General features: G+C 47.8%; 1 protein-coding gene across 2 annotated transcripts in view; it reads right to left on the bottom strand.

Moving 5' to 3' along the window:
* The window catches only part of LOC147116895 (uncharacterized), a 231,763-nt gene that overhangs the window by 100,047 nt on the left and 110,481 nt on the right, over positions 1–21,235 (bottom strand). For both annotated transcript variants that reach the window (XM_085987334.1, XM_085987335.1), the window contains 2 exons: positions 16,126–16,164; positions 15,938–15,997 (listed from right to left, as the gene is read on the bottom strand). In XM_085987334.1, the coding sequence (XP_085843460.1) occupies positions 15,938–15,997; positions 16,126–16,164 (99 nt within the window). The remainder of the gene's footprint in view (positions 1–15,937; positions 15,998–16,125; positions 16,165–21,235) is intronic.

Here is a 21,235-nt window from a genome sequence, read left to right as displayed (position 1 = left end):
TCCCAAGAAGCAAAACCCATTTCTCCCACACCAGTCTTTGAGCCACGCATTTAACTCTCTGATTTTATTTACCCTAGCCAAATTTGCTCATGGCTCAGGTAGTAATCCAGAGATTATTACCCTTGTGGTTCTGCTTTTTAATTTGGCCCCTAGCTGCTCATACTCCCTCAGCAGAACCTCTTTCCTTGTCCTATCTATGTCGTTGGTACCAACATGGACCACGACAACTGGATCCTCCCCCTCCCACTCCAAGTTTCTCTCCAGCCCAGAGGAGATGTCCTTAACCCTGAAGTCGAGGATGAGGTTAATCGGGTGTGACTAAAGCTTGACAAGGGTAGGGATAATGGGAGGGCTGGTCTTTGACTCACAATCAGAGCATCGAAGAAATGAATATCCCACCAATTTAGACTTATTTTGAACCCAGGTCTCACTGAACCGTTCGCTCCCCTAAAGTGGGAGCGAAGTCTGGAGCAAACCGTCCAGATACTCTTCCCTCTCCTTTATGTGTCAGGTCTCACTGAGCCATTCACTCCCCCAAAGTGGGAAGGCAAATCATGTTTAACTAACTTGATTGAGTTCTTTGATGAGGTAAAAGAGAGGGTTGATGAAGGTAATGCAGTTGACGTGGCATACATGGATTTCCAAAAGTCGTTTGATAAAGTGCCACATAATAGGCTTGCCAGCAAAGTTGAAGCCCATGGAATAAAAGGGACAGTGGCAGCATGGATACGAAATTGACTAAGTGATGTGCACTTGGGATGCTCTAACCTACAGGGCTACGGACCAAGAGCTGGAAAGTGGGATTAGGCTGCATAGCTCTTTGTTGGCCGGCGCAGACACGATGGGCCGAAATGGCCTCCTTCCGTGCTGTAACTTTTTATGATTCTATGATAGGAAACAGAGAGTAGTGGTGAATGGTTGTTTATCGGACTGGAGGAAGGTATACAGTGGCGTTCCCCAGGGGTCGGTTCTAGGCCCACTACTTTTCTTGATATATATTAATGACTTGGACGTGCGTGTACAGAGCACAATTTTAAAATTTGCAATGACAAAACTTGGAAGTATAGTGAACAGTGAGGAGGAGAGTGATAGACTTCAGGAAGACATAGACAGGCTGGTGAAATGGGCGGACACGTGGCAGATGAAATTTAACGCAGAAAAGTGTAAAGTGATACATTTTGCTAGAAAGAATGAGAAGAGGACATATAAACTAAATGGTACAATCCTGAAGGGGGTGCATGAACAGAGACCTGAGGGTATGTGTGCACAAATCATTGAAGGTGGCAGGACAGGCTTCATAAATAGAAGTATAGAGTACAAAATTGTGGAAGTTATGATGAACCTGTATAAAACACTGGTTCAGCCCCAACTGGAGTATTGTGTTCAATTCTGGACACCACACTTTAGGAAGGATGTGAAAGCCTTAGAGAAGGTGCAGAAAAGATTTACAAGAATGATTCCAGGAATGAGGGACTTCAGTTATGTTGATAGACTGGAGAAGCTGGGGATGATCTCCTTGGAACAGAGAAGATTGAGAGGAGATTTGATAGAGGTGTTCAAAATCATGAGGGGTCTGGACAGAGTAGAGAGAGAGAAACTGTTCCCATTGGCAGAAGGGTCGCAAACCAGAGGACACAGATTTAAGGTGATTGGCAAAAGAACCAAAGGCAATGTAAGAAAAAACTTTTTTACGCAGCGAGCGGTTAAGATCTGGAATTCACTGCCTGGAAGGGTGGTGGAGGCAGATTCAATCACAGCTTTCAAAAGGGAGTTGGATAAGTATCTGAAGGAAAGAAATTTGCAGGGCTACGGGGAAAGGGCAGGGGAGTGGGACTAGCTGAAGTGCTCTTGCAGAGAGCCGGCACAGGCTCGACGGGCGAAATAGCCTGGCTGTAACCATTCTATGATTCTATGAAATCTGGAGCAAACTGTCAAGATACTCTTCCCCCTCCCTTATGTGTCAGGTCTCACTGAACCATTCACTCCCCGAAGCGGGAGCGAAGTCTGGAGCAAACTATCCAGATACTCTTCCCCCTCCCTTATGTGTCGGAGTGTCTCCAACTCACACTCTGGCTCAGAGTCTTTGAGCTGGAGTGCGAGTTGGAGACACTCCAATACATAAAGGAGGGGGAAGAGTATCTGGACAGTTTCCTCCAGACTTTGGTCACACCTCGTAGAGAGGTGCAGGTTCAGAACGAGGTTGCTGTGACTGATAGCGTGCAGAGTAAGGGGAACCCAGGTAAGAAAAGGAATGAGGATCCAGAGAAACTGATCCAATCCAACAGGTACAATGTACTTACTACCTGTGAGGATAAACATAAGAACATAAGAAATAGGAGCAGGAGTAGGCCATTTGGCCTTTTGAGCCTGCTCCGCCATTCAATAAGATCATGGCTGATCTTCTACCTCATCTCCACTTTCCTGCACTATCCCCATATCCCTTGATTCCCTTAATATTCAAAAATCTATCGATCTCTGTCTTGAATATACTCAACGACTGAGCCTCCACAGTCCTCTGGGGTAGAGAATTCCAAAGATTCACCAACCTCTGAGTGACGAAATTTCTCCTCATCTCAGTCCTAAATGGCCGACCCCTTATCCTGAGACTGTGACCCCTGGTTCTAGACTCCCCAGCCAGGGGAAACATCCTCCCTGCATCTACCCCGTCAAGTCTTTAAGAATTTTGTATGTCTCAATGAGATCACCTCTCATTCTTCTAAACTCTAGAGAATATAGGCCTAGTCTACTCAATCTCTCCTCATAGGACAATCCCCCCATCCCAGGAACCAGTCTGGTGAACCTTCGTTGCACTCCCTCTATGGCAAGTATATCCTTCCTTTGGTAAGGAGACCAAAACTGTCCACAATACTCCAGGTGTGGTCTCACCAGGATCCTATATAATTGCAGTAAGACGTCTTTACTCTTATACTCAAATCCTCTTGAAATAAAGGCTAACATACCATTTGCTTTCCTAATTGCTTGCTATACCTGCATGTTAACTTTCAGTGATTTGTGTACAAGGACACCCAGGTCCCTCTGAACACCTACATTTCCCAATCTCTCACCATTTAAAAAATACTCTGCTTTTCTATTATTCCTACCAAAGTGGATAACTTCACATTTCTCCACATTATATTCCATTTGCCATGTTCTCGCCCACTCACTTACTACCTGGCCCCTTTACATGAAGACTATTAATTAACTCTTTCTCATTGCACAATACTAGATCTAAAATAGCCTGTTCCCTAGTTGGTTCCTTAACATACTGATCTAGAAAACTTTCTTGCATACATTCCATTAACTTGTCCTCCACACTATTACTGCAAATTTGGTTTGCCCAGTCTATATGTAGATTAAAGTCCCTCTTGTTGCATGCACCTCTAATTTCCTGATTTATACTCTGTCCTACATTACAACTATTTTTGGAGGCCAATAAACAACTCCCACCAATGTTTTCTGCCCCTTGCTGTTTCTTAGCTCTACCCAAACTGATTCTACTTCTTGATTTTCAGAGCTAAGATCCTTTCTCTCTACTGTCTTTATCCCATTCTTTATTATCAGGGCTACCCCTTCCTCCTATTCCATTTTGCCTATCTCTTCTAAAAGTTAAGTATCCTGGAATATTTTGTTCTAAATCTTGGCCAAAGTGCAACTAGGTCTCCGTAGGGAGCATAAAAACTGACTGTAAAAGCTTTTATAGATATGTGAAGAGAAAAAGATTGGTGAAGTCAAGCGTAGGTCCCTTGCAGTCAGAATCAGGGGAATTTATAATGGGGAACAAAGAAATGGCAGACCAATTAAATACATACTTTGGTTCTGTCTTCACAAAGGAGGACACAAATAACCTCCCAGAGATGTCGGGGAGGAACTGAATGAAATCAGTATTTGTAGGGAAATGGTGTTAGGGAAATTGATGGGATTGAAGGCCGATAAATCCCCAGTGTTGTGTCCGTCAGTAGTAAGACACAGACTGCAGGAGAACGGTACAACAGGTGTTTACTCAACGTGGCTCACTCTGGAAATGAACTGTACAGATTACTGCTCAGTGCTATATACAGGTGTGGCCACTGCCGGTACTACAGTATACATGAGCTGTAAAAAGTAGTTCCCCCCTTAAAGGTATATACATTACAATTCCTCCCCTTTTAGATTAACAGTACCATAACACTCATTTAACAATTAAATATCAAACTAATTACAATTAACACTTTTAACATACAACGTTAGCTGAAAATAGTCCATTTATATATTCAGTCTTTGGGGAGGCTTTCTGATCCTTTCTGGATAGCGCCTTTCCCGATTGGGTCATCAGCTTCCGATGCTACTGTTTCTGGGGTAGATGCGACCTGTACGTCGGGTTCCTCACCAGGTATGTATGGGCGAGGCATGGGGTCGACTTGTTCCTGTGACTCTAGGATCTGGTCAGCATGGCGTCTCACGATGTTCTCCCCAATGTCCACTGTGTACATTAGTGGGCCCTGCCGTATGCATATCGTTCCTGGCTGCCATTTTTCTGTTCGGTAGTCGCGGGCCAAGACTGGTTGCCCTACATTGAAGCTCCTTGTTGGCTTCTCATGGATGTGCTGGAATTGTTTACTCTCAACATCTCTTCGTACGTCTGGTCTGAGCAAATCCAGGCGAGATCTTAACCTTCGGTTAAAGAACATCATGGCCGGGGCCTGGTTGGTGACTGCATGTGTCGCATTCCGGTAGGCGAACAGGAAATTGTCCACCTTATGCCGCAGCGGAATGTTGTCATTGTACATAGCCTTTATTGCCTTCTTAAAGGTTTGTACGAACCTCTCAGCCAATCCATTTGTGGCTGGATGATACGGGGCAGATGTGTAATGCCTTACCCCATTCTTCTGCATAAACCTCCGGAACTCTTCGGACACAAACTGTGGTCCGTTATTGGAGCAAATCTGTTCTGGCAAGCCGTTCCTGGCAAAAATGGTCCGTAGGACTGCAATAGTTTTCTCCGTGGTGGTGGAGGACATTTTGATGACCTCAGGCCATTTCGAGTGCGCATCCACGGCTATTAAAAACATTGAGTCCATGAATGGATCAGCAAAATCAATATGCACCCGTTGCCATGGAGATGAGGGCCACTCCCATGGGTGTAGAGAGGCATGTGGTGGTGCATTTTGGACTTTCTGGCATCCTGAGCAGCTCTTGGTCAGGTCCTCAATTTGTTTATCGATTCCCGGCCACCACACATAAGCCCTGGCAAGGCTTTTCATTTTTACCCCTCCCAGATGACCCTCATGAAGCTCATTGAAAACTCTATCCCTTAACTTGGCTGGAATTACCACTTGGGATCCACACATCAAGGTCCCCCGGCACACTGACAGCTGTTCTCTTGTCGAGAATGCTGGCAACAGTGAGTCGCCATGTGCTGGCCATCCCTTCACCGTCAAATCATATACCCGAGACAGTGTCGGGTCATTTCGGGTCTCCTTTTCTATACGAGCATTAGTTACCGGTAGGTATTCAACTATAGTCGAATGAAATATTTCGACAGGATCCACTGCTGGTGCTTCCTCCGTAGTAGGCAGTGGCAGGCGTGATAGCCCATCAGCATTTCCATGCTGTTTCGTGCCCTTATATTCAATCTCATAGTGGTGCGCCCCTAGAAAGAATGACCATCTTTGTAGTCGTTGCGCAGTAATCACCGGAATGCCCTTCTTCGGATTAAAAATGGAGACAAGAGGCTGGTGGTCAGTCAGCAAGGTGAATTTCTGCCCGTGCAGATAGTGATTGAACTTTTTCACTCCCCACACTAGGCTGAGGGCCTCCCTGTCAATCTGAGCGTAGTTACGCTCGGCTGAGGTTAGCGATCGTGACGCGAAGGCTATTGGCCTCTCTGAGCCGTCCAAGAATTTGTGCAACAGCACCGCTCCAATGCCGTAGGGTGGCGCATCACACGCCAACCGAATTGGTAGTGCTGGGTTGAAATGGGCCAATACCTCTTTCGATGTGATTAGTGTTTTGCTCTTCTGGAAAGCTCGTTTACATTCGTCACTCCACTTCCATGCCGGTGTAACATCAACTGTCTCAATTTCTCTGCTCCCCACTCTCACTCCAACCTACCTCCCTCTGAACTTGCAGCACTCCGTTCTCTCCGATCCAACCCTAACATTATCATTAAATCTGCTGACAAGGGTGGTGCTGTTGCTGTTTGGCGAACTGACCTCTACTGTGCGGAAGATGAACGGCAACTCTCCGACACCTCCTCCTACCTCCCCCTGGACCATGACCCCACTACCAAACACCAAGCCATTGTTTCCAAGACTGTCACTGACCTCATCTCCTCTGGAGATCTTCCCTCCATGGCCGCCAACCTCATAATCCCCCAACCCCACACAGCCCGCTTCTACCTCCTTCCCAAGATCCACAAACAGGACTGCTCTGGTAGACCCATCGTTTCAGCCTGTTCTTGCCCCACGGAACTTATCCTTTCCTATCTCGACTCTATTTTTTCTCCCCTTATCCAGTCTCTTCCCACCTACATTCGTGACTCTTCTGACGCCCTCCGCCACTTGAACAGTTTCCTGGCCCCAACCGTCTCCTTTTCACTATGGACATCCAATCCCTCTACACCTCCATCCCCCACCAGGATGGCCTGAGGGCGCTCCGCTTTTTCCTTGAACAGATGCCCAACCAGTCCCCATCCATCACCACCCTCCTCCGCCTGGCTGAACTTGGTCTCACATTGAACAACTTCTCCTTTGACTCCACTCACTTCCTCCAAATTAAAGATGTTGCTATGGGAACCCACATGGGCCCCAGCTATGCCTGCCTTTTCGTGGGATATGTGGAACACTCTTTGTTCCAGTCCTACTCAGGACCCCTCCCTCACCTCTTTTTCTGGACTGTATCGGTGCCGTTTCCTGCTCTCGTCCTGAACTAGAAAAGTTCATTCACTTTGCTTCCAATTTCCACCCTTCCCTCACCTTCACATGGCCCATCTCTGACTCTTCCCTTCCCTTCCTCGACTTCTCCGTCTCCATTTTTGGCGATAGGCTATCGACAAACATCCACTACAAGCCCACTGGCTCCCACAGCTACCTGGACTACACTTCCTCCCACCCCGCTTCCTGTAAGGACTCTATTCCATTCTCCTAGTTTCTCCATCTCCGCCGCATCTATTCTGATGATGCCACCTTCCATACCAGTGCTTCCGATATGTCTTCCTTTTTCCTCAACCGAGGATTCCCCTCTACTGTGGTTGACACGGCCCTTGACTGTTCCATTCCATTTCCCGCACTTCGGCTCTCACCCCTTCCCCTCCCTCCCTCCCAGAACCACGATAGGGTTCCCCTTGTCCCCACCTTTCACCCCACCAGCCTCCACATTCAAGGGATCATCCTCCGCCATTTCCGCCACCTCCAGTGTGATCCCACCACCAAACGCATCTTCCCCTCACCTCCCCCTTCAGAATTCCTAAGGGACCGTTCCCTCCGCAACACCCTGGTCCACTCCTCTATCACCCCCAACAGCCCTTCCCCTTTGCCTGGCACCTTCCCGTGCAAGCGCAGGAGATGCAACGCATGCCCTTTTACCTCCTCCCTTCCCAAACACCCCTTCCAGGTGAAACAACGATTTACTTGTACTTCTTGCAATTTAGTACACTGTATTCGTTGCTCACGGTACGGTCTCCTCTACAATGGGGAGACCAAACGCAGATTGGGCAACCGCTTTGTGGAACACCTCCATTCAGTCAGGAAGGATGACCCCGAGCTTCCGGTCGCCTGTCACTTTAATTCTCCGCTTCACTCCCACTCTGATCTCTCTGTCCTCAGCCTCTTACACTGTTCCAATGAAGCTCAACGTAAGCTCGAGGAACAGCACCTCATCTTTCGATTAGGCACTTTACAGCCTTCTGGACTCAACATTGAGTTCAACAATTTCAGACTATAACCCCTGCCCCCATTTTTCAGGCTGTATGATTCTGCCATCCCCAGTTGCAACATTTTATTTCTCCTGCCTCCTTAGCACAGAATGTTCCTTCAATTCCTTCCTCCCTTCCCCTTCCCCTTTCCCTGCCTCTGCACCTGCTTAAAATCTGTTACATCTCCAACCTTTTCCAGTTCTGATGAAGGGTCCCAGACCTGAAACGTTAACTCTGTTTCTCTCTCCACGGATGCTGCCTGGCCTGCTGAGTGCTTCCAGCATTTTCTGTTGTCATTTAAACTATAATCTGTTTGTCCCTATGCCAATTTGCACGTGGCTCAGGTAACAGTCCAGAGATTATTACCTTAGAGTTCTGATTTTTAATTTGGATCCTAGCTCCTCAAACTCCCTCAGCCGAACCTTGTTCTTAGTTCTACCTATGTCGTTGGTTCCAATGTGGACCACATTAACTGGATCCTCCCCCTCCCACTCCAAGTTCTCCTCCAGCCGCAAGGAGATGCCTTTAATGCTGGCAGGCAACACAATCTTCGGACCTCTTGCTCGCAGCTGCAGAGAGCAGTATCTATCTCCCGACTATACTGTCCCCTACCACAACTACATTCCCTTTCACTCCCACCACTTGAATGGCCTCCTGCACCATGGTACCATGGTCAGCTTGCTCATCCATCTTACAGGCTTTTCCCTCATCCATACAGGCAGCAAGAACCTCATACCTGTTGGACAAGGGCAAAGGCTGAGGCTCCATCAGCATTGCACCTTGGGTCCCCTTACCTGCTCGAGTTGCAGTCACACCCTCCTGTACCACTACCTAACCTAAGGGGTGTGACTGCCTCCTGGATCAAAGTGTCCAGGTAACTCTCCCCATCACTGATGCCCCACAATGTCTGCACCTCAGACTCTAGCTCGAAAACTCTGAGCTGAAGTTCCTCAAGGTGCAGGCACTTACTGCAAACATGGTTGTCTGGGATCACAATCCTCTCCATAAATGCCCACATGCTGCAGTTGCGGCGTACCACCTGCATTGCCATCCCTATATGGCCTTGTTTTATTAAATGTAATTAAATTTGTAATTAGGTAACTTAGTTTACAGTGTAGTTTCTTGACTACTTACTTGATCTAGATTAAGTTATGGGTAATGAAATTAAATATCTATCTGTAACACAAAGCACTTCAAGTTTACTGAGTTGGTCACACCGCAGGTAAGGGCTGCACAGGCAGAAGGAAAATGGGTGACCACCAGAAGCAATAGAAGCAGGCAGGTAGTGCAGGGGGCCCCTGTGGCCATCCCCCTTTCAAACAGGTATACCAATTTGGATACTGTTGAAGGGGATGACTCACCAGGGGAAGGCAGCAGCAGCCAACTTCCTGGCACCAGGGGTGCTTCTGCTGCTCAGGAAGGGAGGCAAAAGAGTAGGAGAGCAATAGTGGTAGGGGATTCTATCATAAGGGGAACAGATAGGCGTTTCTATGGCCGTAGACGTGACTCCAGGATGGTTTGTTGCCTGCCTGGTGCCAGGGTCAAGGATGTCACTGAACGGCTGCAGTGCATTCTGAAGGGGGAGGGTGAACAGGCAGAGGTCGTGGTTCACATTGGGACCAACGACATAGGTAGGAAGAGGGATGAGGTCCTGCAGCAAGAATTTAGGGAGCTAGGTAGCAGATTAAAGAGTAGGACCTCAAAGGTTGTAATCTCTGGATTACTCCCGGTGCCACTTGCTAGTGAGTATAGGAATAGGAGGATAGAGCAGATGAATGCATGGCTAAAGAGTTGGTGCAGGAGGGAGGGCTTTAGTTTCCTGGATCACTGGGCCTGCTTCTGGGGAAGATGGGACTTGTACAAGTCGACGAGTTGCACCTGAACCAGAGCGGGACAAATATCCTTGCGGGGAGGTTTGCTAGCACTGTTCGGGGGGGTTTAAACTAAAATGGCAGGGGGTTGGGAACCTGAGCAGGGAGACAGAGGAAAGGAAAACAGGGATAAAAGCAAAAGATAGGAAGGAGAAAAACAAAAGTGGCAGTCAGAGAAATCAACGGTTTAAACCAAACGTGGCCACAGTAAATAATAATTCTAATAGGTCTAAGAGCGTTAAAAAAACAAGCCTGAAGGCTTTGTGTCTTAATGCGAGGAGCATTTGTAATAAGGTGGATGAATTGGCTGCGCAAATAGAGGTAAACGAATATGATTTGGTTGGGATTACAGAAACGTGGCTCAAGGATGGCCAAGACTGGGAACTCAACATCCAGGGGTATTCGATATTCAGGAAAGATAGGCAAAAAGGAAAGGGAGGTGGGGTAGCATTACTGGTTAAAGAAGGGATTAATACAATTGTAATGAAGGATATTAGATCTGATGATGTGGAATCTGTATGGGTAGAATTGAGAAATACTAAGGGGAAAAAAACATTAGTGGGAGTGGTATATAGACCTCCAAACAGTAAGGCACAGGTTGGGGATGGCATTAAAAGGGAAATTAGAGAAGCGTGCAATAAGGGCACAGCAGTCATCATGGGTGACTTTACTCTACATATAGAACCAAATTAATGGTTAACCAAATTAATAACCAAATTAGTAACAATACTGTGGAGGAGGAATTCCTGGAGTGCTTACGGGATGGTTTCCTGGACCAATATGGCGAGGAACCAACCAGAGATCAGGCCATCTTAGACTGGGTATTATGTAACGAGAAAGGATTAATGGCGGCACGCACAGACGCAGCGGCTTTGCTTCTCCCAGGACGGTGCTATTTACGTTAATGTTAATGTTATTTGTACTGGACTCATGGGAGCTTGCAAGATCACATTTCATTGTACTTGTGCATTGTACAATGACAATAAAGTTGAATTATTATCAAATTATTATCAATCTTGTTGTACGAGGCCCCTTGGGTTGGAGCGATCATAATATGATCGAATTCTTCAATAAGATGGAGAATGAAGTAGTTGACTCAGAGACAAGGGTCCTCAATTTAAATAAAGGAAACTACGATGGTCTGAGGAGCGAATTAGGTAGGATTGATTGGGGAATGGCACTCAAAGGGTTGATGGTGGATAGGCAATGGCAAACATTCAAAGACCGAATGGATGAGCTACAGAATTTGTTCATCCCAGTTTGGCATAAAAATAAAACAAAAAAAGTGACTCAACCATGGCTAACAAGGGAAATTAGGGATAGCATAAGATCCAAGGAGAGGACATATAAATTGTTAGAAAAAGCAATAATCCTGAGGATTGGGAGCAGTTTAGGAGTCAACAAAGGAGGACAAAGGGATTAATTAAGAAAGGGAAAATAGAATATGAGGGTAAGCTTGCAGGGAACATAAAAACTGACTGTAAAAGCTTTTATAGATATGTGAAGAGAAAAAGATTGGTGAAGTCAAGTGTAGGTCCCTTACAGTCAGAATCAGGGGAATTTATAATGGGAAACAAGGAAATGGCAGACCAACTAAATACTTACTTTGGTTCTGTCTTCACAAAGGAGGACATAAATAACCTCCCAGAGATGCCGGGGAACATAGGGTCTGATGAAAGGGAGGAACTGAAAGAAATCAGTACTTGTAGGGAAATGGTGTTAGCAAAATTGATGGGACTGAAGGCCGATAAATCCCCAGGGCCTGATGGTCTACATCCCAGGGTACTTAAGGAAGTGGCCCTAGAGATAGTAGATGCATTGCTGGTCATCTTCCAGAACTCGATAGACTCTGGAACGGTACCCATGGATTGGAGGGTAGCTAATGTTACCCCACTATTAAAAAAAGGTGGTAGAGAAAAAGCGGGGAATTATAGACCGGTAAGCCTGACATTGGTAGTGGGGAAAATGCTAGAGTCTATTATAAAAGATGTAATAGCAGAGCACTTGGAAAGCAGTGACAGGATCGGACAAAGTCAACATGGATTTACAAAAGGTAAATCATGCTTGACTAATCTACTGGAATTTTTTGAGGATGTAACTGGTAAAATAGATAAGGGAGAACCAGTGGATGTGGTGTATTTGGACTTTCAGAAGGCTTTCGATAAGGTCCCACATAAGAGATTAGCGTGCAAAACGAAGGCACATGGGATTGGGGGCAAGGTATTGACTTGGATAGAGAACTGGTTGGCGGACAGAAAGCAAAGAGTTGGAATAAACGGGTCGTTTTCCGAGTGGCAGGCAGTGACTAGTGGGGTACCGCAAGGATCGGTCCTAGGACCCCAGCTGTTCACAATATATATTAATGATCTGGACGAGGGAATTGGATGTAATATCTCCAAATTTGCAGACGACACAAAGCTGGGTGGGAGGGTAAGCTGTGAGGAGGATGTCGTGAAACTCCAGTACGATTTGGACAGGTTAGGTGATTGGGCAGAAACATGGCAAATGCACTATAGTGTGGATAAATGTGAGGTTATCCACTTTGGTGGCAAAAACAGGAAGGCAGATTATTATTTGAATGGCAATAGATTGGGAGAAGGGGAAGTGCAAAGAGACCTGGGTGTTATTGTGCACCAGTCGCTGAAGGTAAGCATGCAGGTGCAGCAGGCGGTTAAGAAGGCAAATGGTATGTTGGCCTTCGTAGCAAGAGGGTTCGAGTACAGGAACAAAGATGTCTTGCTACAGTTGTACAGGGCCTTGGTGAGACCGCACCTTGAGTACTGTGTGCAGTTTTGGTCACCTTACCTGAGGAAGGATGTTCTTGCCATGGAGGGAGTGCAGCGAAGATTCACCAGGCTGATACCTGGGATGGCAGGAATGACGTATGAGGAGAGATTGTGTCGATTGGGCTTATACTCACTGTAGTTTAGAAGATTGAGAGGGGATCTCATCGAAACCTATAAAATTCTGTCAGGTCTGGACAGACTAGATGCAGGAAGGATGTTTCTGATGGCCGGGGAGTCCAGAACCAGGGGTCACAGTCTAAGGATAAGGGGTAAGCCATTTAGGACTGAAATGAGGAGGAATTTCTTCACCCAGAGAGTGGTGAACCTGTGGAATTCTCTGCCACAGAGGGCGGTGGAGGCCAGTTCATTAAACATATTCAAGAAAGAATTGGATATATTTCTTGAGGCTAAAGGGATCAAGGGATATGGGGAGAAGGCAGGGACAGGGTACTGAATTTGGATGATCAGCCATGATCTCATTAAATGGCGGAGCAGGCTCGAGGGGCCGACTGGCCTACTCCTGCTCCTATCTTCTATGAATCTATGAATGTAGTCTAGGCAAAAAGCAACAACTCCTTCCCTCTCTTCTCCGAATTCCCATTCTTTCCAAATTCCCAAATAAAACACTGTGTGTAAGTACATTCTGTTTTAATCCCGCTCTGTGCAGACCGCTCTACAGACCTGTTTACCCTTGTACTCTTATACTCTCGGAGCCTCGCCCAAGTTACCAGTGCTGACTCTGCTCCCCTACTCCTGGTGATTAGCGCCTATTCAAGACAAACACTTACAGCTGCCTGACAGTTAACTGCCACTGGCAGGCAGCTTCTGTTAACTACAGTTTTTAAAGTCCTAGGTTAAAATCAAAATGTTAAACTAAATTTCACTTTTTTACATCTACTACTTACCCAGTACATAGGATATACTGCACAGAAACAGGCCATTCAGCCCAACCAGTCAATGCTGGCGTTTATGATCCACACGAGCATCCTCCCATCTTTCCTCATCTAAATCTATCAGCATAACCCGCTATTCCCTTCTCCCTCATATGCTTGTCTAGCCTCCCCTTAAATGCATCTATACTATTCGCTTCAACCACTCCCTGCGGTAGCGAGTTCCACATTCTCACCACTCTTTGGGTGAAGAAGTTTCTTCTGGGTCTATTTGATTGCTTGGTGACTATCTTATATTGATGGCCTCTAGTTATGCTCTTCCCCACAAGTGGAAACATTCTCTCTGTATCCACTCTATCAACATTTTGCATATTTTAAAGACCTTTATTAGGTCACTCCTCAGCCTTTTTTCAAGAGAAAAGAGACCCAGCCTGTTCATCCTTTCCGGATAGGTATACCCTCGCATTTCTGGTATCATCCTTGTAAATCTTCTCTGCATCCTCTGTACTGAGAGGGTGCTGCAGTGTTGGAGGTGCCGTCTTTCCGATGAGACATTAAACTGAGGCCCCGTCTACTCTCTCAAATGGATGTAAAAGATCCCATGGCACTATTTCGAAGAAGAGCAGGGGGAGTTATCCCCGCTGTCCTGGCCAAAATTTATCCCTCAATCAACATAACAAAAACAGATTATTTGGTCATTATCACATTGCTGTTTGTGGGAGCTTGCTGTGCGTAAATTGGCTGCCGCGTTTCCCACATTACAACAGTGACTACACTCCAAAAAAGTACTTCATTGGTACAGAAAATAATTAAAAAGGCTAATGGAATGCTGGCCTTTATATCTAGAGGACTAGAATACAAGGGAGTAGAAGTTATGCTGCAGCTATACAAAACCCTGGTTAGACCACACCTGGGGTACTGTGAGCAGTTCTGGGCACCACACCGTAGGAAGGATATATTGGCCTTGGAGGGAGTGCAGCGTAGGTTTACCAGAATGATACCTGGACTTCAAGGGTTAAATTACGAGGAGACATTACACAAAATAAATTTGTATTCCCTAGAATTTTAAGGGGTGATCTGATCGAAGTTTCCAAGATATTGGGATATAAAAGCAGGGAAGTCCTGCTACAACTATACAGGGTATTGGTGAGACCACACCTTGAGTACTGCGTACAGTTTTGGTCTCCTTATTTAACGGTGGCATAGTGGTTAGCACTGTTGCCTCACAGCGCCAGGGACCCGGGTTCAAATCTGGCCTCGGGCGACTGTCTGTGTGGAGTTTGCACATTCTCCCTGTGTCTGCGTGGGTTTCCTCCGGGTGCTCCGGTTTCCTCCCACAGTCCAAAGATGTGCAGGTTAGGTTGATTTGGCTATGATAAATTGACCCTTAGTGTTAGGGGATTAAATACATGGGGTTACGGGGATAGGGTGGGATATGTGTCGGTGCAGGCTCGATGGGCCGAAATGGCCTCTATCTGCACTGTAGATTCTGTGATTCTGTGATTCTGTGAAGGATATACTTGCATTGGAGGCAGTTCAGAGACGATTCACTAGGTTGATTCCTGAGATGAGGGGTTTGACTTATGAAGAAAGGTTGAGCAGGCTGGGCCTATACTCATTGGAATTTAGAAGAATGAGAGGTGATCTTATTGAAACATATAAGATACTGAGGGGGTTGGACAGGGTAGATGCAGAGAGGATGTTTCCCCTCGTGGGGAAATCTAGAACTCAGGGGCATAGTTTCAGAATAAAGGGTCACCCTTTTAGAACTGAGATGAGGAGGAATTTCTTCTCTCAGAGGGTCGTAAATCTGTGGAATTCTCTGCCCCAGAGAGCTGTGGAGGCTGGGTCATTAAATACATTTAAGGTGGAGATAAACAGATTTTTGCAAGATAAGGGAGTGAAGGGTTATGGGAAGCGGGCAGGGAAGTGCCTAAGATCAGCCATGATCTTATTGAATGGCAGAGCAGGCTCGAAGGGCCAAGTGGCCTACTCTTGCTCCTATTTCTTAGGGGGAACAGAGAGGGTAGATAGAAACTATTTCCGCTGGTTGGGGATTCTAGGGCTAGGGGGCAAAGTCTAAAAATTAGAGCTAGACCTTTCATGAGTGAATTTAGGAAACACTTCTACACACAAAGGGTGGTAGAAGTTTGGAAATCACTTCCGCAAATGGCAACTGATGCTAGATCAATTGTTAATTTTAAATCGGAGATTGATAGCTTTTTATTAATTAAAGGTATTAAGGGATATGGGCCAAAGGTGGGTATTTGGAGTTAGTGTCACATATCAACCATGATCTCATTGAATGGCAGAACAGGCTCGAGGGGCTCAATGGCCTACTCCTGTTCCTATGGTCCTATGTTCCCCCAAAACACTAAAGGGAAGAGTTTCTGATTTGGCATTCCCAGTGGGAGCACATATGGCAAATCAATATCCTATCACACCCTGGTACAGCACTTTGAAGCTCTATCTTAACTTAAGCTTTGTTCTATAGCTTACCTGCCCATCTCTCTCTGCTCCTTTGCTTCGCTTCCTCTTCCAGTCTCTCTTTTTCCAGCCCTGTGAACAGAGAAAATAAATATTTTAGTTGCATGTCTTCACATCAGGTAATGTGAATTGTTAGCGGAATGGCCCACTGCGTTCATAGTGCGTGACCCCATTTGTGTGCCTCTCATTTTGCAACTTACTCTTTCTCTCCATCTCTGCAATATCTTTGTGAAGCTGCGCTGTTGAGATAGAAAAATAAAGAAATGATGTTCAATCTAAACCTTTTACATTTAGGGTTGAAAGTATTGAAAGTCTCACACACAAACATACAGGGAAAAAAAAGTGATGGAAGACCATTAGGCCAATATCGGTCTATCCATTAGAGGGTACAGCCTCTTAGTATCACCCTCCCCAAACCTAAGTAATGTTAACCCCTGGGGGAGGCAGAGAAAAAAATCTGTGGTCAGTTTCAGGAAAAACTCTGGGAAATGCCTCAATCAGGGGGCATCTCTGCCATTCAAAAGACCAGGGTCATCTGAGATGCATCCCTAGATATATGTAACTAGCACCTCCCCCACCCCTCCCACCCAATACCTACAGGGATATCAGACTGTACAGAAACAGAATAATCCATTTATATCCATCTGGCCAGTGCTAAAATGTCACCAGCTCCTGATCGCACTTTACCTCTGATACCATTCAGCCCTATCAGCCAAAATGTACACATCTTCTTGAAATTTCAAATGCCCTCTGCTACCACTACATCCCTGGCTAGGCAATTCCACACATTTTAACAGATCCCTATGTGAAAAACTATCACGGCTGTCTCTGCGACTGGCCTCCTCTTTCAGGGAGCAGTGATCACAGGGAGTACTAGTCGTGAAATCATGGGTTCACAGGCTCTGATTTTCCATTGAAACAAAAATGCCAGAAGCCAGACAATAGAGGCAGATTAGATGCTGTTTTCGAGGTACTGGCGGTGCTACATGCAAGGTGGATCTTTTTTTGAGCTGTATAGTCACGGTCTGGTCAATCATCTCAACCCCAGGACTGAGATCGCTGCAGGAGTTCCTCAGGGCAATGTCTAGGCCCAACTATCTTCAGCTGCTTCATCAATGACCTTCCCTCCAACATAAGGTCAGAAAGTGGGGATGCTCGTTGATGACTGCACAGTGTACAGTGCCATTCACAACTCCTCAGATAATGAAGCAGTCCATGCCGCATGTAGCAAGACCTGAATAACATTCAGACTTGGGCTGATAAGTGGCAAGCAACATTCGTGCCACACAAGTGCCAGGCAATGACTATCCCCAACAAGAGAGAGCCTAACCACCTCCCCTTGATATTCAATGACATTACCATCGTCGAATCCTCCACCATCAACATCCTGGGGAGTCACCATTGACCAGAAACTGAAATGGACTAGCCACATAAATACTGTGGCAACAAGAGCAGGTCAGAAGCTGGGTATTTTGCGGTGAGTGTCTCGCCTCCTGACTCCCCAGAGCCTTTCCACCATATACAAGGCACAAGTAAGGAGTGTGATGGAATACTCCCAATTGCCTGGATGAGTGCAGCTCCATTAACACTCAAGAAGCTCAACACCATCCAGGACAAAGCAGCCCACTTGATTGGCAACCCATCCACCAGCTTAAACATTCACCCCCTACACAACTGGCACACCGTGGCTGCAGTGTGTACCATCCACAAGATGCACTGCAGCAACTCACCAAGGCTTCTTTGACAGTATCTCCCAAACCCACGCCCTCTACCGCCTAGAAAGACAAGGGCAGCAGACGCATGGGAACACCACCACCTCCAAGTTCCCCTCCAAGTCACACACCATCCTGACTTGGAAATATATTGCCATTCCTTCATTGTAGCTGGGTCAAAATCCTGGAACTCACTTCCGAAGAACACTGTGGGAGTACCTTCACCACAAGGACTGCAGCAGTTCAAGAAGGTGGCTCACCACAAACTTCTCAAGGGCAATTAGAGATGGACAATAAATGCTGGCCTTGACAGTGATGCCCACATCCCGTGACCAATTTAAAAAAAAAGTACGGCTGCAGCAGCCTAGGTGGAAGTGAGGTAAGAGGTAAACCCCACTCTCGCTCCCTCTCCCGGTTTTAGCTCCCTGGTAGTGCTATGGCAAACGGTAAATTGTTGGGCCCCTCCGCACCATGAAGCCCAGGAGATTATAACTGAGTCTACCGTCAGAAGCATTCACTGGTCAGCAGGCGAGAGTGGGATTTCAGGCAGTAGGAGGCCCACCACCAACAAATCCTAGCACTCGGGTAAGGGAGGAGGCCGGAAGGGGGAGTGAATCCCGAGCCAGGGGAGGCCCAAGGTTTCTTTGTGGGGCCCAGAGACACACTCCCACTCCTCCTGGCCCACAAGGAAAACCAAAGAAAAAGTAAAGTGACTTTCTGGCCCTAGCTCCACTTTGCCTCCAAGGTTGGCCTGGGGCAGGGAAACTCCACAACGGCCTACCCTACCCCAGGCCTCAGGTTAAAATTGCAGTTGGGCTGTAATGATGTAAACGGAGCCCAATCTGCATATTTAAAGTGCGACCCCACTGCAGATGTCCCACTCGCCTACTCAAAAGAGCAGCTTAAAATGACATCCCGCGGGAAGGAAGCAGGATTGGAGAGGGTAAGTGTCTGTGGCCTTGGGTTCCAGCATTTCCCCCAGAGCCAGGAGCAGCAGCAGCAAGGTGGTGCCTGGAAGCGACCCCGAGAGAGGAGCAGCCAGGAAATGGGCGAGTGGAACCCAAAGACCTTACTGTAGGTAAATGCTGAAAGATTTTCTCCATTCGTGGCTGAATGGGGAACTATGGAATGGAAAACAAGGATTCTCACTGCAAGAAGCAAGAGGGAAGGGAGCAGGAAAATTCCTGAACTGAGAACTATTAGACCGTGGGATGCTTCGCTACATGTGGTTATTGAGGTAGAGACTAAGGGGGAAAAATCCGTTAGCGGCCATTTTGGGTCGCTAACATCACCTGAACGCTAAATTTAGCACCCGGCAAAACATAGCGTCAGCGATCACTAACTTCAGTTTTAGCGCCCCAAGAGTGAGGTGGAGCGCTAATTCAACCGCTCCACTTCCTTCTGAGGACGCTAACCCTGAATATTGTGGCGGTGCGTTCTGCAGCGCTACGCACTGGGGCACGTAGCGCTGCCGCATGGAAGGGCTCTTCCCCTCATTAAAGGGGAGGGCCCAAGCGCACAACGCTGCGGGGCCCTACCTGAACCACCGGGGAGCGAGGTGCCGGGCCAGCAGCCCAGCATACAAGAGGAGTGCCAGGCTGCCAGATCGCGGCACGGACCCCGCGTTCAAAGAGGTAACGGGCCGTGACAAGTAAGTCAGATGATTTTTTTCCCTGCCTGCTACCTCCCCTTTAGTTAGCACCCCACGAGCCTCCTGCCACTCTGTTCCCGTCCCCTGAATCGGTCGCTGTCATCGCCCGGTGCAGATTCAGGAGACACGGACCAATTTTGCAGGCAGGGTGAAAGCGGGCTGCTGTGCACAGTGATCGCCTCCACAGCGGAGCGGGGCGCTACCAGTTTCAATTCTTCTCCGCCCTTGGTTTCCCCTCTTCCCGCCCTCGGTATCCCCTCTTCCCCGCCCTCGGTTTCCCCTCTTCCCTGCCCTTGGTATCCCCTCTTCCCCACGCTCGGTTTCCCCTCTTCCCCGCCCTCGGTATCCCCTCTTCCCCACGCTCGATTTCCCCTCATCTCCGCCCTCGGTTTCCCCTCTTCCCCGCCCTCGGTATCCCCTCTTCCCCGCCCTCGGTTTCCCCTCTTCCCCGCCCTCGGTTTCCCCTCTTCCCCGCCCTCGGTTTCCCCTCTTCCCCGCCCTCGGTATCCCCTCTTCCCCACGCTCGGTTTCCCCTCTTCCCTGCCCTCGGTTTCCCCTCTTCCCCGCCCTCGGTTTCCCCTCTTCCCCGCCCTCGGTATCCCCTCTTCCCCACCCTCGGTATCCCCTCTTCCCCGCCCTAGGTATCCCCTCTTCCCCGCCCACGCTATCCCCTCTTCTCCGCCCTCGGTATCCCCACTTCCCCGCCCTCGGTTTCCCCTCTTCTCCGCCCTCGGTTTCCCCTCTTCCCCGCCCTCGGTTTCCCCTCCTCCCCGCCCTCGGTATCCCCTCTTCTCCGCCCTCGGTTTCCGCTCTATCCACCCTCGGTATCCCCTCTTCTCCACCCTCGGTTTCCCCTCTTCCCCGCCCTCGGTTTCCCCTCTTCTCTACCCTCGGTTTCCCCTCTTCCCCGCCCTCGGTTTCCCCTCTTCTCCGCCCTCGGTTTCCGCTCTATCCACCCTCGGTATCCCCTCTTCTCCACCCTCGGTTTCCCCTCTTCCCCGCCCTCGGTTTCCCCTCTTCTCCGCCCTCGGTTTCCGCTCTATCCACCCTCGGTATCCCCTCTTCTCCACCCTCGGTTTCCCCTCTTCCCCGCCCTCGGTTTCCCCTCTTCTCTACCCTCGCTATCCCCTCTTACTCATAGAAACATAGAAACATAGAAGATAGGAGCAGGAGCAGGCCATTTGGCCCTTCGAGCCTGCTCCGCCATTCAATGAGATCATGGCTGATCATCCAAATTCAGTACCCTGTCCCTGCCTTCTCCCCATATCCCTTGATCCCTTTAGCCTCAAGAAATATATCCAACTCTTTCTTGAATATATTTAATGAACTGGCCTCCACCGCCCTCTGTGGCAGAGAATTCCACAGGTTCACCACTCTCTGGGTGAAGAAATTCCTCCTCATTTCAGTCCTAAATGGCTTACCCCTTATCCTTAGACTGTGACCCCTGGTTCTGGACTCCCCGGCCATCAGAAACATCCTTTCTGCACCTAGTCTGTCCAGACCTAACAGAATTTTATAGGTTTCGATGAGATCCCCTCTCAATCTTCTAAACTACAGTGAGTATAAGCCCAATTGACACAATTTCTCCTCATACGTCATTCCTGCCATCCCAGGTATCAGCCTGGTGAATCTTCGCTGCACTCCCTCCATGGCAAGAACGTCCTTCCTCAGGTAAGGTGACCAAAACTGCACACAATACTCAAGGTGCGGTCTCACCAAGGCCCTGTACAACTGCAGCAAGGCATCCTTGTTCCTGTACTCGAACCCTCTTGCTACGAAGGCCAACATACCATTTGCCTTCTTAACCGCCTGCTGCACCTGCATGCTTACCTTCAGCGACTGGTGCACAAGAACACCCAGGTCTCTTTGCACTTCCCCTTCTCCCAATCTATTGCCATTCAAATAATAATCTGCCTTCCTGTTTTTGCCACCAAAGTGGATAACCTC

This window comes from Somniosus microcephalus, chromosome 5 (assembly GCF_052327205.1).
Source record: "Somniosus microcephalus isolate GS21.2 chromosome 5, FLI_Smic_1.0, whole genome shotgun sequence".
NCBI classification, from domain to species: Eukaryota; Metazoa; Chordata; class Chondrichthyes; order Squaliformes; family Somniosidae; genus Somniosus; species Somniosus microcephalus.
The sequence above is the reverse complement of the archived record's forward strand: the minus strand, read 5'-3'. Positions and strand labels throughout refer to the sequence as shown.